General features: G+C 37.1%; 1 protein-coding gene across 1 annotated transcript in view; it reads left to right on the top strand.

The window, feature by feature from the left end:
* The window catches only part of arhgef10 (Rho guanine nucleotide exchange factor (GEF) 10), a 222,789-nt gene that overhangs the window by 30,108 nt on the left and 175,025 nt on the right, over positions 1-17,656 (top strand). Inside the window, exon 2 of the mRNA XM_039747694.1 lies at positions 13,306-13,413. Coding sequence (XP_039603628.1) covers positions 13,377-13,413 — 37 coding nt within the window. The 5' untranslated portion in view covers positions 13,306-13,376. The remainder of the gene's footprint in view (positions 1-13,305; positions 13,414-17,656) is intronic.

The raw sequence follows: 17,656 nt of genomic DNA, 5'->3' as shown, positions 1-17,656 counted from the left end.
AAATTCCTTTTATGTTTGACAAGCCTTAAGAACGGACAGCCACTGTCCTTGTCTGGTGGCCCAAATCTCAGTCTATTGATTATGCTTCTTATGTGTCCATCCATCCATTTTTATTCCATCACAAACAGGTGGGTTTTTTTACATACAATTTCATGAAATATACACTAAACTGTAATTCACATGCAATTCTGCAACCACAAACTTGATAAAAATGGATGTTTTTGGAGTTTTAAAAGTTTTTTGAGAGGTTCAAAGAAAGAAGCATTGATCCCTTAAGAATTTGTCAACACTTTACACCTCTTTTGGGCATCTATAGTTCTCATAAAAGGGCCTAGATTTTGAAAGTACTACATGGCTAAACACAATCCATGATTAGACCAAATTATGTACTTCTAGACAAAAGCTGCAATCCAGCAAGAAGATTTAAAAGAAAGTGCTGTACCTTAGAGGAAATTCTGGTTTGGCTTTTACAAAATTTTGTGCGTACTGATAACTGTTTCATCCCATCAGCCCCCATGCACTCTTGCTGCATGATGGGGTTGTAGTTGACACTAGTTTTTGTTTCCCCCCCCTCCAATACAACCCCTATATGTCATATAGGCAATATTTTAAGTTGAAACAATGGCAACACAAATGTAAAATTTTGTAAGAATTGTTAAACAAACAGTTTACCATTTAGTTTATATAGATAGGTTCTGGGGCTTTTCCAGTTTTATTTTCATATTTGAGGTTTATAAATGCATGTAACAATCCAATCGTACTGATTCCCTAGCACATGCACTCGGACCAAACTTCTTTCATTGCTTCCTCCCCCTGTATATGCTTGTAACCACCTGTCAAGTTTCATGGGCTGCTTGGTTACTACACTACATGTGGTACATATGCTAATCTTAACATCTTATATGAAGCACTGATGATGTTGTCATCTCAGATTAAAGAGATCTGTTATGCAGATAAAAGACTATAGTCGTAGGATTGCTGCCATTGGTTGTGTTTTTGAACACTTGCCTCTTTTTATTGGTTTGTGTAACATTTTTTTTTCTCTAAAATTAAATCACCACTGCAATGGGCTACACACAAGTGTATGTAATGGGTATATTTTGGACTGATGACTGAGAGGGAAGTGAACTGGAAGCTTGTAAATTACTTAAGTGAATATTGAAGGAGCAGGGAAACATGGGGATTATGTGCTGCATAAAACAATTTACAGTAAAATACATAAAAAAAATGGCTATTAGCCTTCCTCTGAATACTCACGGGCTCCCATATTAGTGGAAAAACAGCACAGGTATAATATCACAGGTGGTTAGTACAACATTAGCATCATTCCTTCTGGCGATACAATATATATCCAAGAATTCTAAAAACTTTCTTCTTCCTACAGAAGGTCCAACACTTCTCATTTCTGTGTATTCCATTGGTTTATTTGAAAAGCCTTGTAGTTTTGTAATCCCTTGTTATGTCATATGTTGTACTGGTGTACTTAGGGTCTGCAAGCTTCTAAATGCAGCACTTTCTTCTTAAGCTCTTGTATTGCCTACAATTATCACTCAATATCCTAGATGTAGTAACATTGTGGTATTTATTTAAGCAAAAAACATTCAGAACCTTACCACTGGTCTATTGGATAACACCATTGTAATTATTTTCACAGTGTAGTTGTTCCACCTATTTGACTGTATCCAAGAGTGCATAATAGATAACAAGGTTGCCTGGAACCATAAAGATTAATATGTGACTGCCTGAGCCCTCCGATTCCAAAAATATTCAAATTTTAAATTTTTTTTAGTGTCTAGATGGCCTATAGTCCTGAGATTGTAACCTTCCTCATTTTGTACCCATCTTTCTAATGATCTCTTCTAACCTTGCTACTATGACACTCATACACTCATCGTCTCTCCCTGTCAGTCAATTTTAGGCAGGCAGAATTGCTTCATTATTGCTTATAATTGCAGCTACACTACTGTTCAACTTCTGCATAGCCAATGGCATATATTTTTTTTTTCTTATTTTTAGGTGCTATTCAGGCATGCAAAAAAAATGTAAGCAGTCATTACTGAACCTCTCCCTGCTGTAAACCAACTTGCACTGTGCCTATGCCGCAGGATTTTTGTTCAGACAATGAATGAAACTGACTTAATCCTTTTATTTGCTTTTGTACTGAGGCTGTGAAATTAGTGACAGATGGGGAAATTAGTGGTGATCATAACAGTTTCACAACAAGTCATTTGTAAGGAAACCAGATTTTACTGTAGCTCTGTTGCAGGTTTGGTCAATCCTGTCTTTTGACTTTATTGCTTGTAATGCTATTATTTGCTTCTTTATCAATTTTACTTATAGCTTTGCATTAAATAAAGAAAGGGTTTTTATTGTGTGTTGCAATAATTTTGTAAATATAAGGCAGCTGCTGGGTGTGATCACTTGGCTCTTAGCTCAACCACAGTCTCAGAGGCTTTATGCTGGAGAGACTTGCCTAACTATTCTGCAATTGCACAGTGATCTGTAGCATTATACTGCCAAGCCTCTGACTGTTGTGTGCTGTTAGTTAAGCAGACATATTCCTCTTCTACAAGTAAAACTGAAAAGGATGTCTTTTTTATTGTGCAAGATCTCTTAGTTTTCCTATAGTCCTGAGTTTAAGCAAATGGGCATGAAATCTCACTCAGTTACATAACTTGGTTGTGGTTGTCACACCTGTAGGAATTAGGAATACACTAACATTGTGATTCACAGTATCTCGTCATCCTCTAACTAATTCTGACAGTCTGTGCATATTCATTGTACTTCTCTAGCCAAAAGACACTTTAGATTTCATTTTATGGTTTTCAGAATATTCTGTACTTGGAGCAGGATGTCTTAATGTTGTGAATGGCCATTCCATATATTGATTATTGAAGGTTTTCTTCTGTGTAGCCATACATTTTGCCAGGTGGTGGAAAATTACAGTTGACCCATAATATACAGTAGTTTAAGCTTTATTTGCTAATTATATAAACATTTTGTTTTTCCTAACTCTCTTCAGTTCAGTCACCGAAATACCTTTTTTGCCTTTTAATTATGTTTAGTGTTTTTGATATAGCTAGAAGAATATCAATAGGAGCCTTCTTTTTTCAGTTATATTTTAGCCAGAGTCCCTGCAAAGCTGGGGTTCATCTTCCTTTTTTATGTCATTCTTTTGTTCGTGTTGTAGGTGCTGCAACATATGATCATCACATGCTCCCAACCTCTCTACTCATGTGTATATGGTTAGTTTCTGTGTGTCAATGTATTTTCTACCATGTTTTGTGATTGGCTTCCCAAGAGGCCGGGCCACCTGTTTATCAGCGACAAGAAGGACGAGTCAATATAGATTGACATTGATACTGCAATTATTTTGACCCAGAATGCGATATTTGATATTTCTCAATATTTTCTCAAAACACCTTGAACGTTAAAGATAAGCATCATGTAAACCTGTATATAGATATTTTCTATATAAAGTCCAAACCTTGGAATATTTTCTGACAACATTAAGAGTATTATCAAAGTAAACAGTTTTTCTTTTCTTTTTAAAATGATGATAATTTCATGAATAGATGTGCCTTAAAGAAGCAGGTTAAATAACTACATGTTTTTTGCAACCATTTTTGATTTATATCTCCTCTACATATATCTTCTGCAACTCTGTGATGACCAGTGAAATTTTCTGTGCTGTGGTGGTGTGCTGGGCTGGTAACATCACTTCAAGAAATACCCACCGAATCAACAAAAAGGGAGGACTTTCAGCCATTGAATTATTTAGCAGAAGTGTATCAAGAAACACTATGGGGGCTTATTTATACCAACAACAGCACGTCCCCATAATGCCTCACTGTGACTTTCTTTTAAATTTTTTTGCTTTATAGTCATTCTAACATGTGTTTAGACCAGTGTGTGTGTGTATTTATTTATTTATCTATCTATCTACCTCTTTATGTGTTTATTTATTTATAGAGCTTCTGTAAAAAGTCAAATTTCCCCCTGTGGACAAATAAAGTTCTTTCTATCTATTTGAGTTTCTGTTGTATGTATTGCATCTGTGTCTGCCAATCAGTAAACATTGCTCTTACTCTCTGACTGTTTTATGTAAGTAAAGACAAAATCTCTGGTTTTATTACCTCTTTGATCACTAATCGTAATTCATGTACATATGTAAATAATACACATATGTACTGTTTTATGATTAACATCATTTGTAATGGTTTCTAATTATGTATAACATTCCATAATGCGTGTGGGTATCTATTTTATAACATTTTCCAGCATAGTAAGTACTCATATTTTGCATCCAGTGCTGTTAACAGCTTCTTGAATCTTTATTTCTCTATGGTATCATTGGTACTGTAAACAACTGGCACCAATTTATAGGGCGGCGTTTTCATTAATCAAGAATGGAAGTCAGAGGTTCAAAGATAATCCAGATACTGTTGTAGTTCCAATCATAAACTATGTCAACTGGTGATCTGGTGGCATTATGCAAAGTCTTTGGGTTCTGGGGAGAATATGGTTGCAAAGCTGAAACTTAAAGTAATCGACAGGAGGACACCACCAGCAGCAGAGTCTGTGGCTTAATTTGACTCTACACAGGAAACATCACTTGGCCCAGACATTTAGAGGATTGACAGATCTGACATACTGATAACTTTTTCTTGATTCTATGGGTGGTGGTGCTGTGACATTGGGATGTGTTTATTTCCAGATGTTTTTACTTTTTTCCAGAATGTGTGGCCATGTTGTGTGACAAAATTGATTGATTTTACCATTCAGTGACTAGATTATAAAGTAGAATTATTTCATTGCTGAAAACCTGTATGCTAAACAGAATTTGTAATGAGTTCTAATACAGTAAACTTGAAAAATGTGATTAACTAAATTGTTGAAATATTAACCTTTCCATAAGACCCTCTGCATTATTACTATTACGGTTTTGCCTGAGCTCCATCCTTCATTTTTTCTTCTTTTATTAGTTTTTCCTTTTAATCACATAGTTATGTCATTTGTAGCTGCTAATTGTTTTACCTCCTCCACTGTGGATTGGAACTAAATGGGAAAAGGCCTCCTATTTTGATTCCTTTTCGGTTGCTGGTGCTAATTTTGCTCAGTCACCTTCAAGCAAGTAAGAGAAGACTCTGGTCTCGGATTTTTGCTGACGTGTAGCTATGTTCCCATTTTCAAGTGTCAAGCTTCTTTGATCTTTCTACTTCTGGTCTTTTGTTTTATGATTTTGTGTATCTGCTGTAGGGTTTTGGATTACAGAGTTAATCCTTGCTCTTCAGGGTTAAAGTTTAGGTTTTTGACATGTGTTCTTTATCATCAGTTAGATTTGAATTTTCCTTTTTTTTTTTTTTTTTTTGTTTTGTTGAATCATTTTTCTATTTCTTTGGGCTCTAGGTCTTTTCTTATTAAACTAGAATTTCATGCTTTTCTCTTTCACTTCAGGATGTGGTTTTCCTTATTGTCTTACCTTTTCTTTATTATATTATTTCTGAATGCAGCGGCACAGTAGTATCGCTGCTGCCTCGCAGTTAGGAGACCCGGGTTCGCTTCCTGGGTCCTCCCTGCATGGAGTTTACATGTTCTCCCCGTGTCTGCGTGCGTTTCCTCCGATAGTCCAAAGACATTCAGGTTAGGTGTTTTGGTGATTCTTAATTGTTTTGCTGTCTTTGCTGTCTTTTGGCTATAATCTCAAATTTACACTTTAATCTCATAGTTTATTTTGTCATTAAAGTAGACTGTCATAAATGTCATCATAAAAACTGACCCAATTCTGAATCTCTATGTTCTTCTGGGGCTTCCTTCTGCGCTAACAACAGCAGCAGGTGGCAATTGACACAAAGAGCACATTAAATTTATGATATTCCACCTCTCTGTACATTTTAGAATCCTTAGATTTATACTTGATATCCCTTTCATGATGAAATGTGTTAACGCATGTATGTTACATTTTACAGATAAATTTGTAACTAAATTTAAATAATGAATACTGTTAATAATTACACATGTGGCGTTCCCTGCCTGGAGTTTGCATGTTTTCCTGGTGGGTTTTCACAGTGTGCTCTGGTTTCCTTCAAAGGACATGCAGGATTGGGGAATTTGTTGGATGGAATAGATATTACAAGACTTTTTTAACAAACCAAGTCTGTCTATGCAGGAAGAAAATGTTTTTAGAGTGAGAAACTTGATGTTAAAACTTCAGCACACCTTCGCTCTGATTAAAGACACGATTCACACACTTTTCCAGGACAAGTGATACATTTTTAGCAGTGCTCTGATGGATTTCATTCTGGGTACATTTTATCATCTTCTGCAGAAAATATTTTGAAAACCATCCCATTTCTCAGAGTAAGCTGAAACCTCTCCTTTAACTACTTACAGATCCACTGGACTTTGACGTGGATAACAGTTAAGCTGCTTGTATGAGACTTGAAGAAAAAATCGGAAGATGAATTGGTTGAGATGGTTACTTTGGGCAAAGATCCAAAAAAAAAAAGACTAGCTGATTGTACACTCTGGTCATATTTTAATGCATTTCCTTTTCATTACAATTTAATGAATAAATCTTTATATTTTTCAAAAATTAAATGCACAAAAAGATCAAGTGCAGTAGACTCATTGATTGGAATTTTAATGAACTATGTGCATGTGTTAATTTTTTGTAGCAGAAATCATAAATTTGGCAGCGAACAGCCAATATTAGATGTCATTCTAAGTTTATCAATCACTTTCTTCTGAAATGTGACATTTCTTATCATTGAATGTAGAGAGTAGTGCTTTAGTCAAATTTGGCAGTACTCCAGTCTCTTATGCCAGGTATGTATTTAGTCATTTAATCCAGAAAGGTCTGCCACTACTGATAAACCATGAATTTATTAATTTTCTTTATCCATTCTTTGCTAAACAAGAAAGATGTTATGTATGTGGATAAGGATGAACTACACAAATCAATAAAAATAAATGAAAAACAACATAATTTAGTTGTATTATTAAGCCCAATAAATAACACTGGTTATAAACCATAGCAAAGCATTAAATACCCAAGAAAAATAAATACATTAAACACAAAGTTAAGGTTACAAAAAGACACAGTAATAATGCACTTAATTCAATAGGATCATAAACAAATAATAGTATTATTTGTGATCATCATAAACACAGTGTGGGTGAACTGTGAGAAAGGATCAGAATGTCAGTGTAAATTAAATACCTTCATGAACAGATTAGTTTCTGATTGCCTTTAAAACAATGAATTGAATTTGCTTACTTTAGAAAAGCCATTTCAAAGTCAGGTGCAATACAGCTGAAGGTTCAGTCACCCACAGAGCACAGGTTATTTCAGGGCAGAACAAGATTATGAGCATCAATGGACTGATATGGACAAACATGACTGTAGTGCTGCAGTAGGTTTTAGTGTTGCAAAGCCACATAAAGCTTTATGAGTAAGTAGCAGGATTTTGTGTTCCTTTGTAGAGAACACACAAGCATTAGAAGAATTTTGTTCTGTTTTAAAAAAAAAAAAAAGTTAATATCCATCCATCCTCTTCCGCTTATCCGAGATCGGGTCGCGGGAGCTTAAGCAGAGAGGCCCAGACTTCCCTCTCCCTGGCCACTTCCAGGGGAATCCGAGGCGTTCCCAGGCCAGCCGGGAGACATAGTCCCTTCAGCGTGTCCTGGGTCTTCCCCGGGGCCTCCTCCCGGTTGGACGTGCCCGGAACACCTCACCAGAGAGGCGTCCAGGAGGCATCTTGATCAGATGCCCGAGCCACCTCATCTGACTCCTCTCGATGCGGAGGAGCAGTGGCTCTACTCTGAGCCCCTCCCGGATAACTGAGCTTCTCACCCTATCTTTAAGGGAAAAGCCCAGACACCCTGCGGAGGAAACTCATTTCAGCCGCTTGTATTCGCGATCTCGTTCTTTCGGACACTACCCATAGCTCATAACCATAGGTGAGGGTAGGAGCGTAGATCGACTGGTAAATTGAGAGCTTTGCCTTATGGCTCGGCTCCTTTTTCACCACGACAGACCGATGCAGAGCCCGCGTCACTGCGGATGCTGCACCGATCCGCCTGTCGATCTCAAAAATTTTAATAGTTTATTATTAAATAAAGACATTTCCCAATTACAAGTCAAGACAAAAATGTTAGAATGCTTTTAGCCACAAGTTATCAGTCAGCAAGATTAACTTTCAGCTCTATAAGTCAACCCTCTCTCAAGTACCAACAAGCTCCCTGAGGACACCCTTCTTGTCTATTCGTACCCAACGTAATTTTTAACTAACAGCAAAAATGACTTTATGGGTACTATTGATTCCTTAATGATCAAGGTTTAGATGTTCTTAATCGTATAGATGTGAGTAGGAGCCTGTCAATCCTGATCTGATTATAACTCTCTTAAAGTCACATTGGAAAATTTAAAGAAAATTATACAATTTTAAGTGTGTGTTTATGTGAAATGTGCAACATATAGTTTATGGCTTATGTCCATCCTGAATTGATCGTAATATAGGGTTGAGTATCATCAGCTTGCAAGTGCTAGAAAAGTTATTTTTCTTGAACCCGGAATCCCAGTACAAGTGTGTAGCTATTAAGCAAATACTGTGTATACCAAAGAAATGACACTGAGCACTGTCACAGGTGTAAGGCAGCAGAGAGCTGAATTCTTCATCAAGGACAAATGACTGCATATAACTAGAGAGGTCCAAAGACATGCAGGTTAGGTGGATTGGCGATTCTAAATTGGCCCTAGTGTGTGCTTGGTGTGTGGGTGTGTTTGTGTGTGTCCTGCGGTGGGTTGGCACCCTGCCCAGGATTGGTTCCTGCCTTGTGCCCTGTGTTGGCTGGGATTGGCTCCAGCAGACCCCCGTGACCCTGTGTTCGGATTCAGTGGGTTGGAAAATGGACGGATGGATTAATGGATGGTTCATGACTACTATATGTCACTCATACCAGCATAAACTATTTCTTCATCCATTTATGGAGGGTAAAAGCCTTACCTGGGGGATGCACCAATAGCTAAATGTCTGTTCATGGAAAATCTTCAAGCTGTTCTAGCTGTGTTTTACTGTGTAACTCAGCAAGAACACAGGAATGAGATGATTTAAGGGCATGTGTTAAAGGACTGAGCTGTTTGTGCTAAGTATATGATTAGGTTGTAACTGTAACTGTTCATTTAGCTCTTATTTTTAGATACTGGGATTTGTGTGCTCGGATAGTTATAAATGGTATACTGTAATTCACTTGAGTGTAATGCATTGTGCTCATTACTGTGTAGTTGCACTACTGCTGTAACATTTGCCTAATAGGTCATTTCTGGTTGCAAATACTGCTATTCCCTAAAATTATTACTTGCTTACTTACTTACTTAAGGGAAACTTCTCTGTTAATCCTATTTGTGACGTGGAGGCATTCAAGGCAGATTATCGGTGGATCTTCATCACAAATTAATTGCTTGTTTATGAATAATCCCATTTCCACATGGGTATAACTAACCCACGGCACTCAGTGGTTTTCAATATTTTTATGTTTCTCTGTTTTATATAAATCTTAACAGAGTTTTGGTCCTTGCAATTTATTTTAATGGAGTAAAAGATACTACAGTCCATGAAAATAAAGTCATCAGTGGGGTTATGAGAATAGTTCAATGCCTTGAATGCTCACTGCTGTAACAGGCTAAAACAGTTCATTAATTTTTGTGCCTCATCTATGCTTTATAAGGAAGCAAAAACAACTGAAAGAATATTTGTGTGTATAGAACAGTATAAGGTGTCATCTTTCTTGTGGTATTCATAACAAAGCTATCATGATAGTATGTATAGGAAATGAGAAACGTATAGAGTAGTAATGATGTTCTTATGAACTGGAGTGATTATTTTAAACTCCAATCTAAAAATTTGTGTACGAACAGGTTAGCCTAATGAACTAATAAAGAACAATACAGGATTGATAGTAATGGTGACAGACTTTATTTACTTCAGAATGCCCAAGAAGGAGTTATTTTTGGTTTTCTCTCCACAGATGACCACTGGCCATATCTCCAGTGATAATGTTAATGAACATATATCGTTAGGTTCTGTTTATGTTAAGCAGTTTGAAACTACTGCGGTGGGCTGGCATCCTGCCCGGGATTTGTACCTGCCTTGTGCCCTGTATTGGCTGGGATTGGCTCCAACAGACCCCCATGACCCTGTGTTAGGATGTAGCAGGCTGGAAAATGACTGGCTGACTGAGTTTAGAACTACGTTGTTTTTCTGTGTGCTTCAATAAATCTGTATCTTTATGTGTGCACATGCAATTAATTACAAGTTACTAATCACAGCATGTTACCTGTTAACTTGTTAGAGCACTCTGCGACTGCACTCGGTAAATAATGCTACTTTATATAAGAATAAACCATAACTGAACTGAATTATCAATCTCAAATTGGAATACAACAACTAATCAATATCACTAATGATGATCAGTGATGAAAATCGTTGATAAGAATTTTGTTAGTGATTAAAGGCTTTGGTCTGTATTATGTACATAATTTTACAGCTCAACCATAACATTAATTACATTTTGAGATATAATAGAGATGGAGAATGTGAATGCATTGAAGAGTTAATGATCAAGGAACTCCAGGCCAAAACCCGAAATTGGCCAAATTGGGAAATGGCCAATGTCGCTGTAAATTGACCGGCCAATGTCCGATCATTTCCTCAGTTTTGGGATTTGGCCAGCCAGTTTGCGAATTGGCATGGGGAGATTGGCCAAAGTCAGAAGAAAACAGGCATGAGCAGCAATTTGTTGCGCACTTAGTAGTGCAGTTGCATCGAGTTTAGCCTTGGCAGCTCTTGTTCAGAAAGCGGACGCCACTTGTTTATTTCACAATAATTAAGATTCGGTATATAGGTAGGTTTCAGTTATCATTTTAGCCCTAAAATAGTGACTTAACACCAGGGACCTATTTTATTTACCTTAAAGTTAGTGTTTGGGCGAGGGGAAGGCTGTCTCAAGTGGTGTCCGCTTTCTGAATAAGACCCGCCTTGAGCAGTTTCTCGTGCAGAATGGAAAACTCACTTCTGAATCTGCATCTGAATGTTTTTAAGCATCTTCACACCTTGACCGGACAGTCTTACATCAGCACATCGGATTTTAGCCAGGGAGTTCTCGCCACTTCGAGAAATGGCCCGCCAAAGTAGCAAATACGCTGGTCATTTCTAGTAAATCAGACTTTGGCTACACCTCACGACAAAATGTGATACGTCGGCCAATGCGGGAACTGGCTGAACTTTGGGTTTTGGCCAAAACATCTATATAAACAAGATCATGTGGTACAAGAGCAGAACCATGATTTGGGAGCACATGCAAAGAAAACTCATCAGTGTGATGGCAATCTTTGCCTCATTCACCCACATATGTTGATAATCCACCCCCAATCTCATTATCACTACCTTCTGTGTCTTCTGGCCATCATAATCCTTAACTGAGAGGGTAGAATTAGAGTCATTAATAATATGCAAAACATCGTTCGCCGAGTATTTTATTATGAGGATGACAATGGCCTAGATTTGATACTCTTCTTTAAAAAATTGGGGCTTCAAATACGTGACCTTCAATTCAAGGGTAGGCATTAGTAGTAATTTTGGATATCCATGCAGTAGGTATATACACACTATCAGAGAGTAGATAGGATTTTTGCTGTATTGAGGCCAAGGATATGATGTTTCTAATTTATCAATAAATAATTTGCCCTTTTTTGTTACCTACCTGCTCCAATCCTTTGCTGTGGGGATCCAGTGCATTTTAAATTAATTATTTTATAAACTAGACATTAAGCCCGTTACAATAACGGGCGCTAGAACAGTATTGCATAAACATTATTAGGAACCGTCTATATTAAATGGCAAGGGACCTTGACCTCATTCTGTTTGTTGTCTTAATTTTTTGTTAAAAAAGCCTAAAGTAAAATAATATTAAAAATAAAATAGAAACATACAGGTATATGACAATACAGTAAGTATAATTAATATTGCCTTAGTGTAAAACTTTATAACAATCTGTAATACACAATATCTGAAGAAGATATTTAGGGAAATGTTTTTATTTTTTTACCTCAGGAAATTTTTCAATAAAATTTCATTATAGACAACATTTTTTGTAAACACTCTTGTTCAGGACTATCTACAACGTTGACAACAACATCTGTAAAACTTCTAACTCTTGATAATGCAACATATAACTGACCGTGGCTGAATACTGGTTCTGGCAAGTAAATGGCAACTTTTTCTAAGGTTTGCCCTTGAGCTTTATTAATTGTTATGGCAAAGGCTAATGTAACTGGAAATTGTCGCCTTCTTATGGTAAAGGGTAAATTGGTAGAGGATGAAGCCAAATCAATACAGGGAATATTCTGACTCTCATTTTCTTTTTTACAATCGATCTATTTGCTCGTATTTTTCTTTGTCTTTCAGCCTTTCTTTTGTTGATGTTTACTTGCTGAGCTGACCGTTCTTCTAGGAGATGTTGCTTATATACGATTTGAGTGTCTGTGTCTTTTGTACTACTTGATGTGTCCTTTTTTTTTGGGTGGCATGTTGTTAGTAGATAGTTAGTTAGTAAACATGCATGGGGCAGTAGGTGTGGCGTCTCCCCAGCAATGGATTTTATGCGCGCGCGACTACCCAATCACCACTCTCCCAGCAATGCTGTCGCTTATTTGCTTATCATGTGCGGCGCGCTACGCCATTCACTGTGTGCCCAACTTCCAGTGTGTGTGCGTCCACGATGCCAGTCGTGCGTGTCGCACCGAGCCTCGCGCATGCCCACTTCACCAAAAGACACACACACAGACACCTGGACGCACACAGGGGTTTTATTAAAGAGGATAAGGTATTAGATGATTTAAAACATTTTTATACAGTAGATAGAATAAATGAGACAGAAGATTGTCTTTTGCTGTTTTATTTTAAATAAGAGCATTTAGATGGGAGCACTTTTTTGATTCTTTTGACCAGTGCGGCTAAACTTTAAACATTCAGTATCTTGCAGCTGCATTTTCAATTTGCCACAAAAAATTCCCTTGGCAAAATGTTGTTAAAAAATATGAAAGGTACTGTATCCACAATTAAAGCAACCACTTACAATCATTTCTATGAGGACTCTTTTGAGAATGTTGATTTTAGAAAGTTTATTTGAATCTGAAACAACAAGAATAATATGTATAAAATTAAATTTTAAAATTTTTGTCAGATAGGCTTTAGCTCCCGGGGTTATTTTCAAAGCATCACTAATTTCTTATTTTGTTTGCAGAATTATGGTTTGCTTTAAATACATAAGGACCAGCTGCAAAACCAAAGTCTTCTAGACACTCTTACTTTACCATGGATGCCGAAGAGTTCCCTCCTCCTCCACCTGAAGGTAAGGGGCCATTTGTTCTTTCTTCATTACTCTAATTTGTCAAATCGTTAGATGTTTTAATCTTTCTATATTCAATCTTTCTGTATCTCTATACTTGTAATTATGTCTTTACAGGTGTTGCCTTTGATGTTGAGAGGTACTGAACATAGTGTCTATCTAATGTGCCTCTAGTCATGTCAGAACTGTGAGATTACTAGAGGCATGTTTGTTAAACACAGATGAACATGTGCACAAGCTATCAGTAATGACATTTTAATTGTAGAAGTTTAAGACATTCTTTTGGGACTTTTTATAATTTTGTTTTATTAAAGAAAACAAAACAATAGATACATGCATGTAATTTGACTGCCCTTAAGTTTAAAAAAAAGAATATCTATCAAGCCTGGGTCAAAACTGACAACCCCCTTCCGTATTCCAAATCAGAGTTATTGGACAAAAAAGGCCTTGTATTATTCCTCATTTATGTCCTGTATCTTTAACAAAATTAGCCTGTATTGCTTTAGGAATAAAGTTTCATAACCAGTGAGGAAAATGATTTTTCACAAAATATGTAACTTGTATAGAGAAAAAATGTATTGCTAGTATATTATATTTATGGCATACAGTAGCAGTTCAAAAGAAGCTTACATGTACCTACTCCACAGATCTTTAATCTATTCATGATTCAGAAGATTATCTATATAAAGAAGGTTAAATATAGTGTCATTATTGTCATATCTACATAGTACAGTGAAATTCTTACTTGCATGTGCTGATCAATGTCAATGTATGTTTATTATACTGTATACTGCTTGAATGTAGCTGATAAAAAGCAACCACTCTTAAAAATGTATTCTACAATGGTACCAAATATTAGTGTGTAAGGGGTTGTTGGTGGACTGACAGTAATTAGAATTTGCAGGAGTAAATAGCAAGACATACAGAGGGGATTTTGAACACAAATTAATTTCTACAGCTAGCTAAGCAATTTATGCTTTCATTGTCTACTACCTCTTTGTATGTACTGGGAAGATCAGCCTGGACCCAGGCAGACACTGAGACACACAAGTCCCAAAAGTACACGTATATTTTCTACTCCTTCCCTTTACAGCACCGCACACAGTGCACCAATCAGCTACAGCACTATTGCTGAGTCCTTTCCTTTTCTCTCTCTTTCCCTATTCTTCTCTGCCGCCCACACTCCTCCACTCACAAGCTCTGTGCTTCACGACTCTGGCTTCCAGAATGGAGTGAGGCAGCCCCTTATTATATTGCACCCGGCTGTATTCCAGGTGTGCCCGGATTCTCTTCCAGCAGCACTTCCTGGTGTGAATGAAGTGCTGCAGTCCAGGGTTTAGCAAATGTCCAGATCTTCCAAGCTCTGCTCCCGTGGCCTCGACACCTACCATGGCAGCTGCCCTCTCTTGTTCCGAGGAAGATACTGCTCCTCTCCCAGTCCTTCCACTCTGCGGGCATGCTGGCTAGGCAAGGGTCCCAGCCTACCATTACAGTACTTTTGCAGACCAACAGTAGTGATCATTTTGAATTACAAATAAACTAAGTTACAACTGAATCTAAGTTAAAAGAAAAAAAAGTTAAAACTATATATATATATATATATATATATATATATATATATATATATATATATATATATATAAAATAGAGAGAGAGAGAGAATCGCCTGGAGCGGGTGCACTAGCTTCCCAAACTCAATACAGGCAGATATAACCACAAGCAATATATTTTTATTTTTCTGTGGGAAACACTTCCCAAATTGTTTCCCACCTGTATAGCACAGTTACAAAGCACAATAGCAATGCCCACAGCATTTCTTCTTTTCTCTCTGTCTCTTGTCTCTCCTTCCATCTCCACTCCTCTTCCAGCAAGCTTCATCCCTCTTCCTTCCATCTCTGGTTCTTGGAGCAGACTTCTTTTATCCGGCACCCTGGAGCACATATGGCAACCCATTAGCGTGGTCCAGAAGCAATTCAAGGTGAGGCACAAGCCCAACAAAGTAGGGCTTCACAGTTCCTGCAGCAACGGTGTAACCTAACCGTTTTGTGCCGAACTCCAACTCCGATGAAATCCTGTGGGAATCTGAGGCCCCACTGCAACCATCTACTGCCATCTAGTGATCGGGGGGAGGTAATGCCCAATGTTTGCTCTCTCTCCTGGTCCTTCCAGTTCATAGGTGTCCTGGCCAGGTAACACTGTATATATAGGGATGGTCTGAAAAAGATCTGGGAGCTTTGGAATGGTATTCATTTTGATTTTCATTTCATTTTTCATTTTCATTCTGAGTTCTGAATTTTTATTGATTATTTTATTAGGATATATAAAGTTTTATAATTTGCAGGAATCCCATTTTCCTATCTTAATAATGGAATAATAGGAAAAGTGACCTCTAAAAAAATTCAATAAATTTTGTACCTGGAACATGAAAGGTCTCAATCACGACCTTAAGCAGAAAAAGTGCTTTCACAACTTTCCTTTCAGAGGGCAGATGCAACATTTTTGCAGGAGATCCATATACATACTAAAAATGAATCTCATCTGAAAAAAGATTGAGTTAGACAAATATTCACTCCAACTACCATAAGAAGACCAGAAGAGTGTGAATTTTAATTTATAAATCAATTGCTTTTGTGACCACTGGTACAGTATCACACCTAGAGCTGTATATTATGGCAGTGGGAAATCCCCCTGAGTTTAAACCGACTCCGGTTAATGTTTAATAATATAATGCACCAGCTATCAGCGTTAAAGGATTCATGTTCAAGGGTCTTGAATTAATTCTAAAGTACATAATGTTTATACTGTTCAACTTCATGTGCACAACATCTACACGTGCTTTTCTGTGACTAAAATAATTTGCTGCATATTTTGAAAATAAATCCACTTTATGCACATTTAATATGCACATTTTTTGTTTACTTACTATCTGTATGTGTTTTAATATGTTCATCAAAATCTATTGATTTTACTTGAAAACACTAATTACAGTACATTAACAGTAAATTAGAGGTGGAATAAAAAAATTATTCTTCTTGATAGTATTCTAAATTCTTCTTGATAGTGGGGCTAGGGATTTATAAAAAGCACTCTTTTGTTTTCATTGGGACTTTGTTCTGTTTAGCCTTTGGTGTACAGTAATTCCTCCTCGATTGCGGGGGTTGCGTTCAAGAACACCCTGCGATAGGTGAGAATCCGCTAAGTAGAAACCATATGTTTGTATGGTTATTTTTATATATTTTAAGCCCTTAGAAACTCTCCCACACTGTTTATAAATATTCTCTGCACAGTTATACAGTAAACCCTCATTTATCACGGTTAATCCGCTCCAGACAGATTAATGAATTTCCACAAAGTAGGATTCATTATTTATAAATCTAATATTTTCGCAGTTAGAGCATAGAAAACCTGTTTACGACCTTCTAAATATGTTTTTAACATTATTAGAGCCCTCTAGACATGAAATAACACCCTTTAGTCAAATGTTTAAACTGTGCTCCATGACAAGACAGAGATGACAGTTCTTTCTCAATTAAAAGAATGCAAACATATCTTCCTCTTCAAAGGAGTGCGTGGAATGTCAGAGAGAGAGAGAAAAGTAAACAATCAAAAATCAATAGGGCTGTTGGGCTTTTAAGTATGCGTAGCACCACGATAAAGTGGCCGCAATGAAGGGATCAATGTGAAAGTAGTCTTTCAGCATTTTTTAGAGGAGCATTGGTATCTTCTAAGCAAACGGCCACTGTGCAAACAGCCCCTCTGCTCACACCCCCTCTGTCAGGAGCAGAGAATGTCAGAGAGAGTGAGAGAGACAGAGAAAAGCAAACAATGAAAAATCAATACAGGCTGTTAGAGCTTTTAAGTGTGCGAAGAACCACACGGGAAGCATATCGTACATCATTGAGGAGTTTTATTTAATATGTAATATGTACTCTGATTGGGTAGCTTCTCAGCCATCTGCCAATAGCGTCCCTTGTATGAAATCAACTGGGCAAACAAACTGAGGAAGCATGTACCATAAATTAAAAGACCCATTGTCTGCAGAAATCCGCGAACCAGCAAAAAATCTGTGATATATATTTAGATATGCTTATATTTAAAATCCGCAATGGAGTGAAGCCGCGAAAGTCGAAGGGCGATATAGCGAGGGATCACTGTATTGTGAAATAATAAGTACATGCATTACTACAGTTTTATAATCAAACAATAATCAGTAGTCTTAGCAAAGTGAATTTTAATTGTATGTTGA

This window comes from Polypterus senegalus, chromosome 3 (assembly GCF_016835505.1).
Source record: "Polypterus senegalus isolate Bchr_013 chromosome 3, ASM1683550v1, whole genome shotgun sequence".
Taxonomy (NCBI): Eukaryota; Metazoa; Chordata; class Cladistia; order Polypteriformes; family Polypteridae; genus Polypterus; species Polypterus senegalus.
Note: the sequence above shows the minus strand (reverse complement) of the source record. Positions and strands in the feature narration are given on the sequence as shown.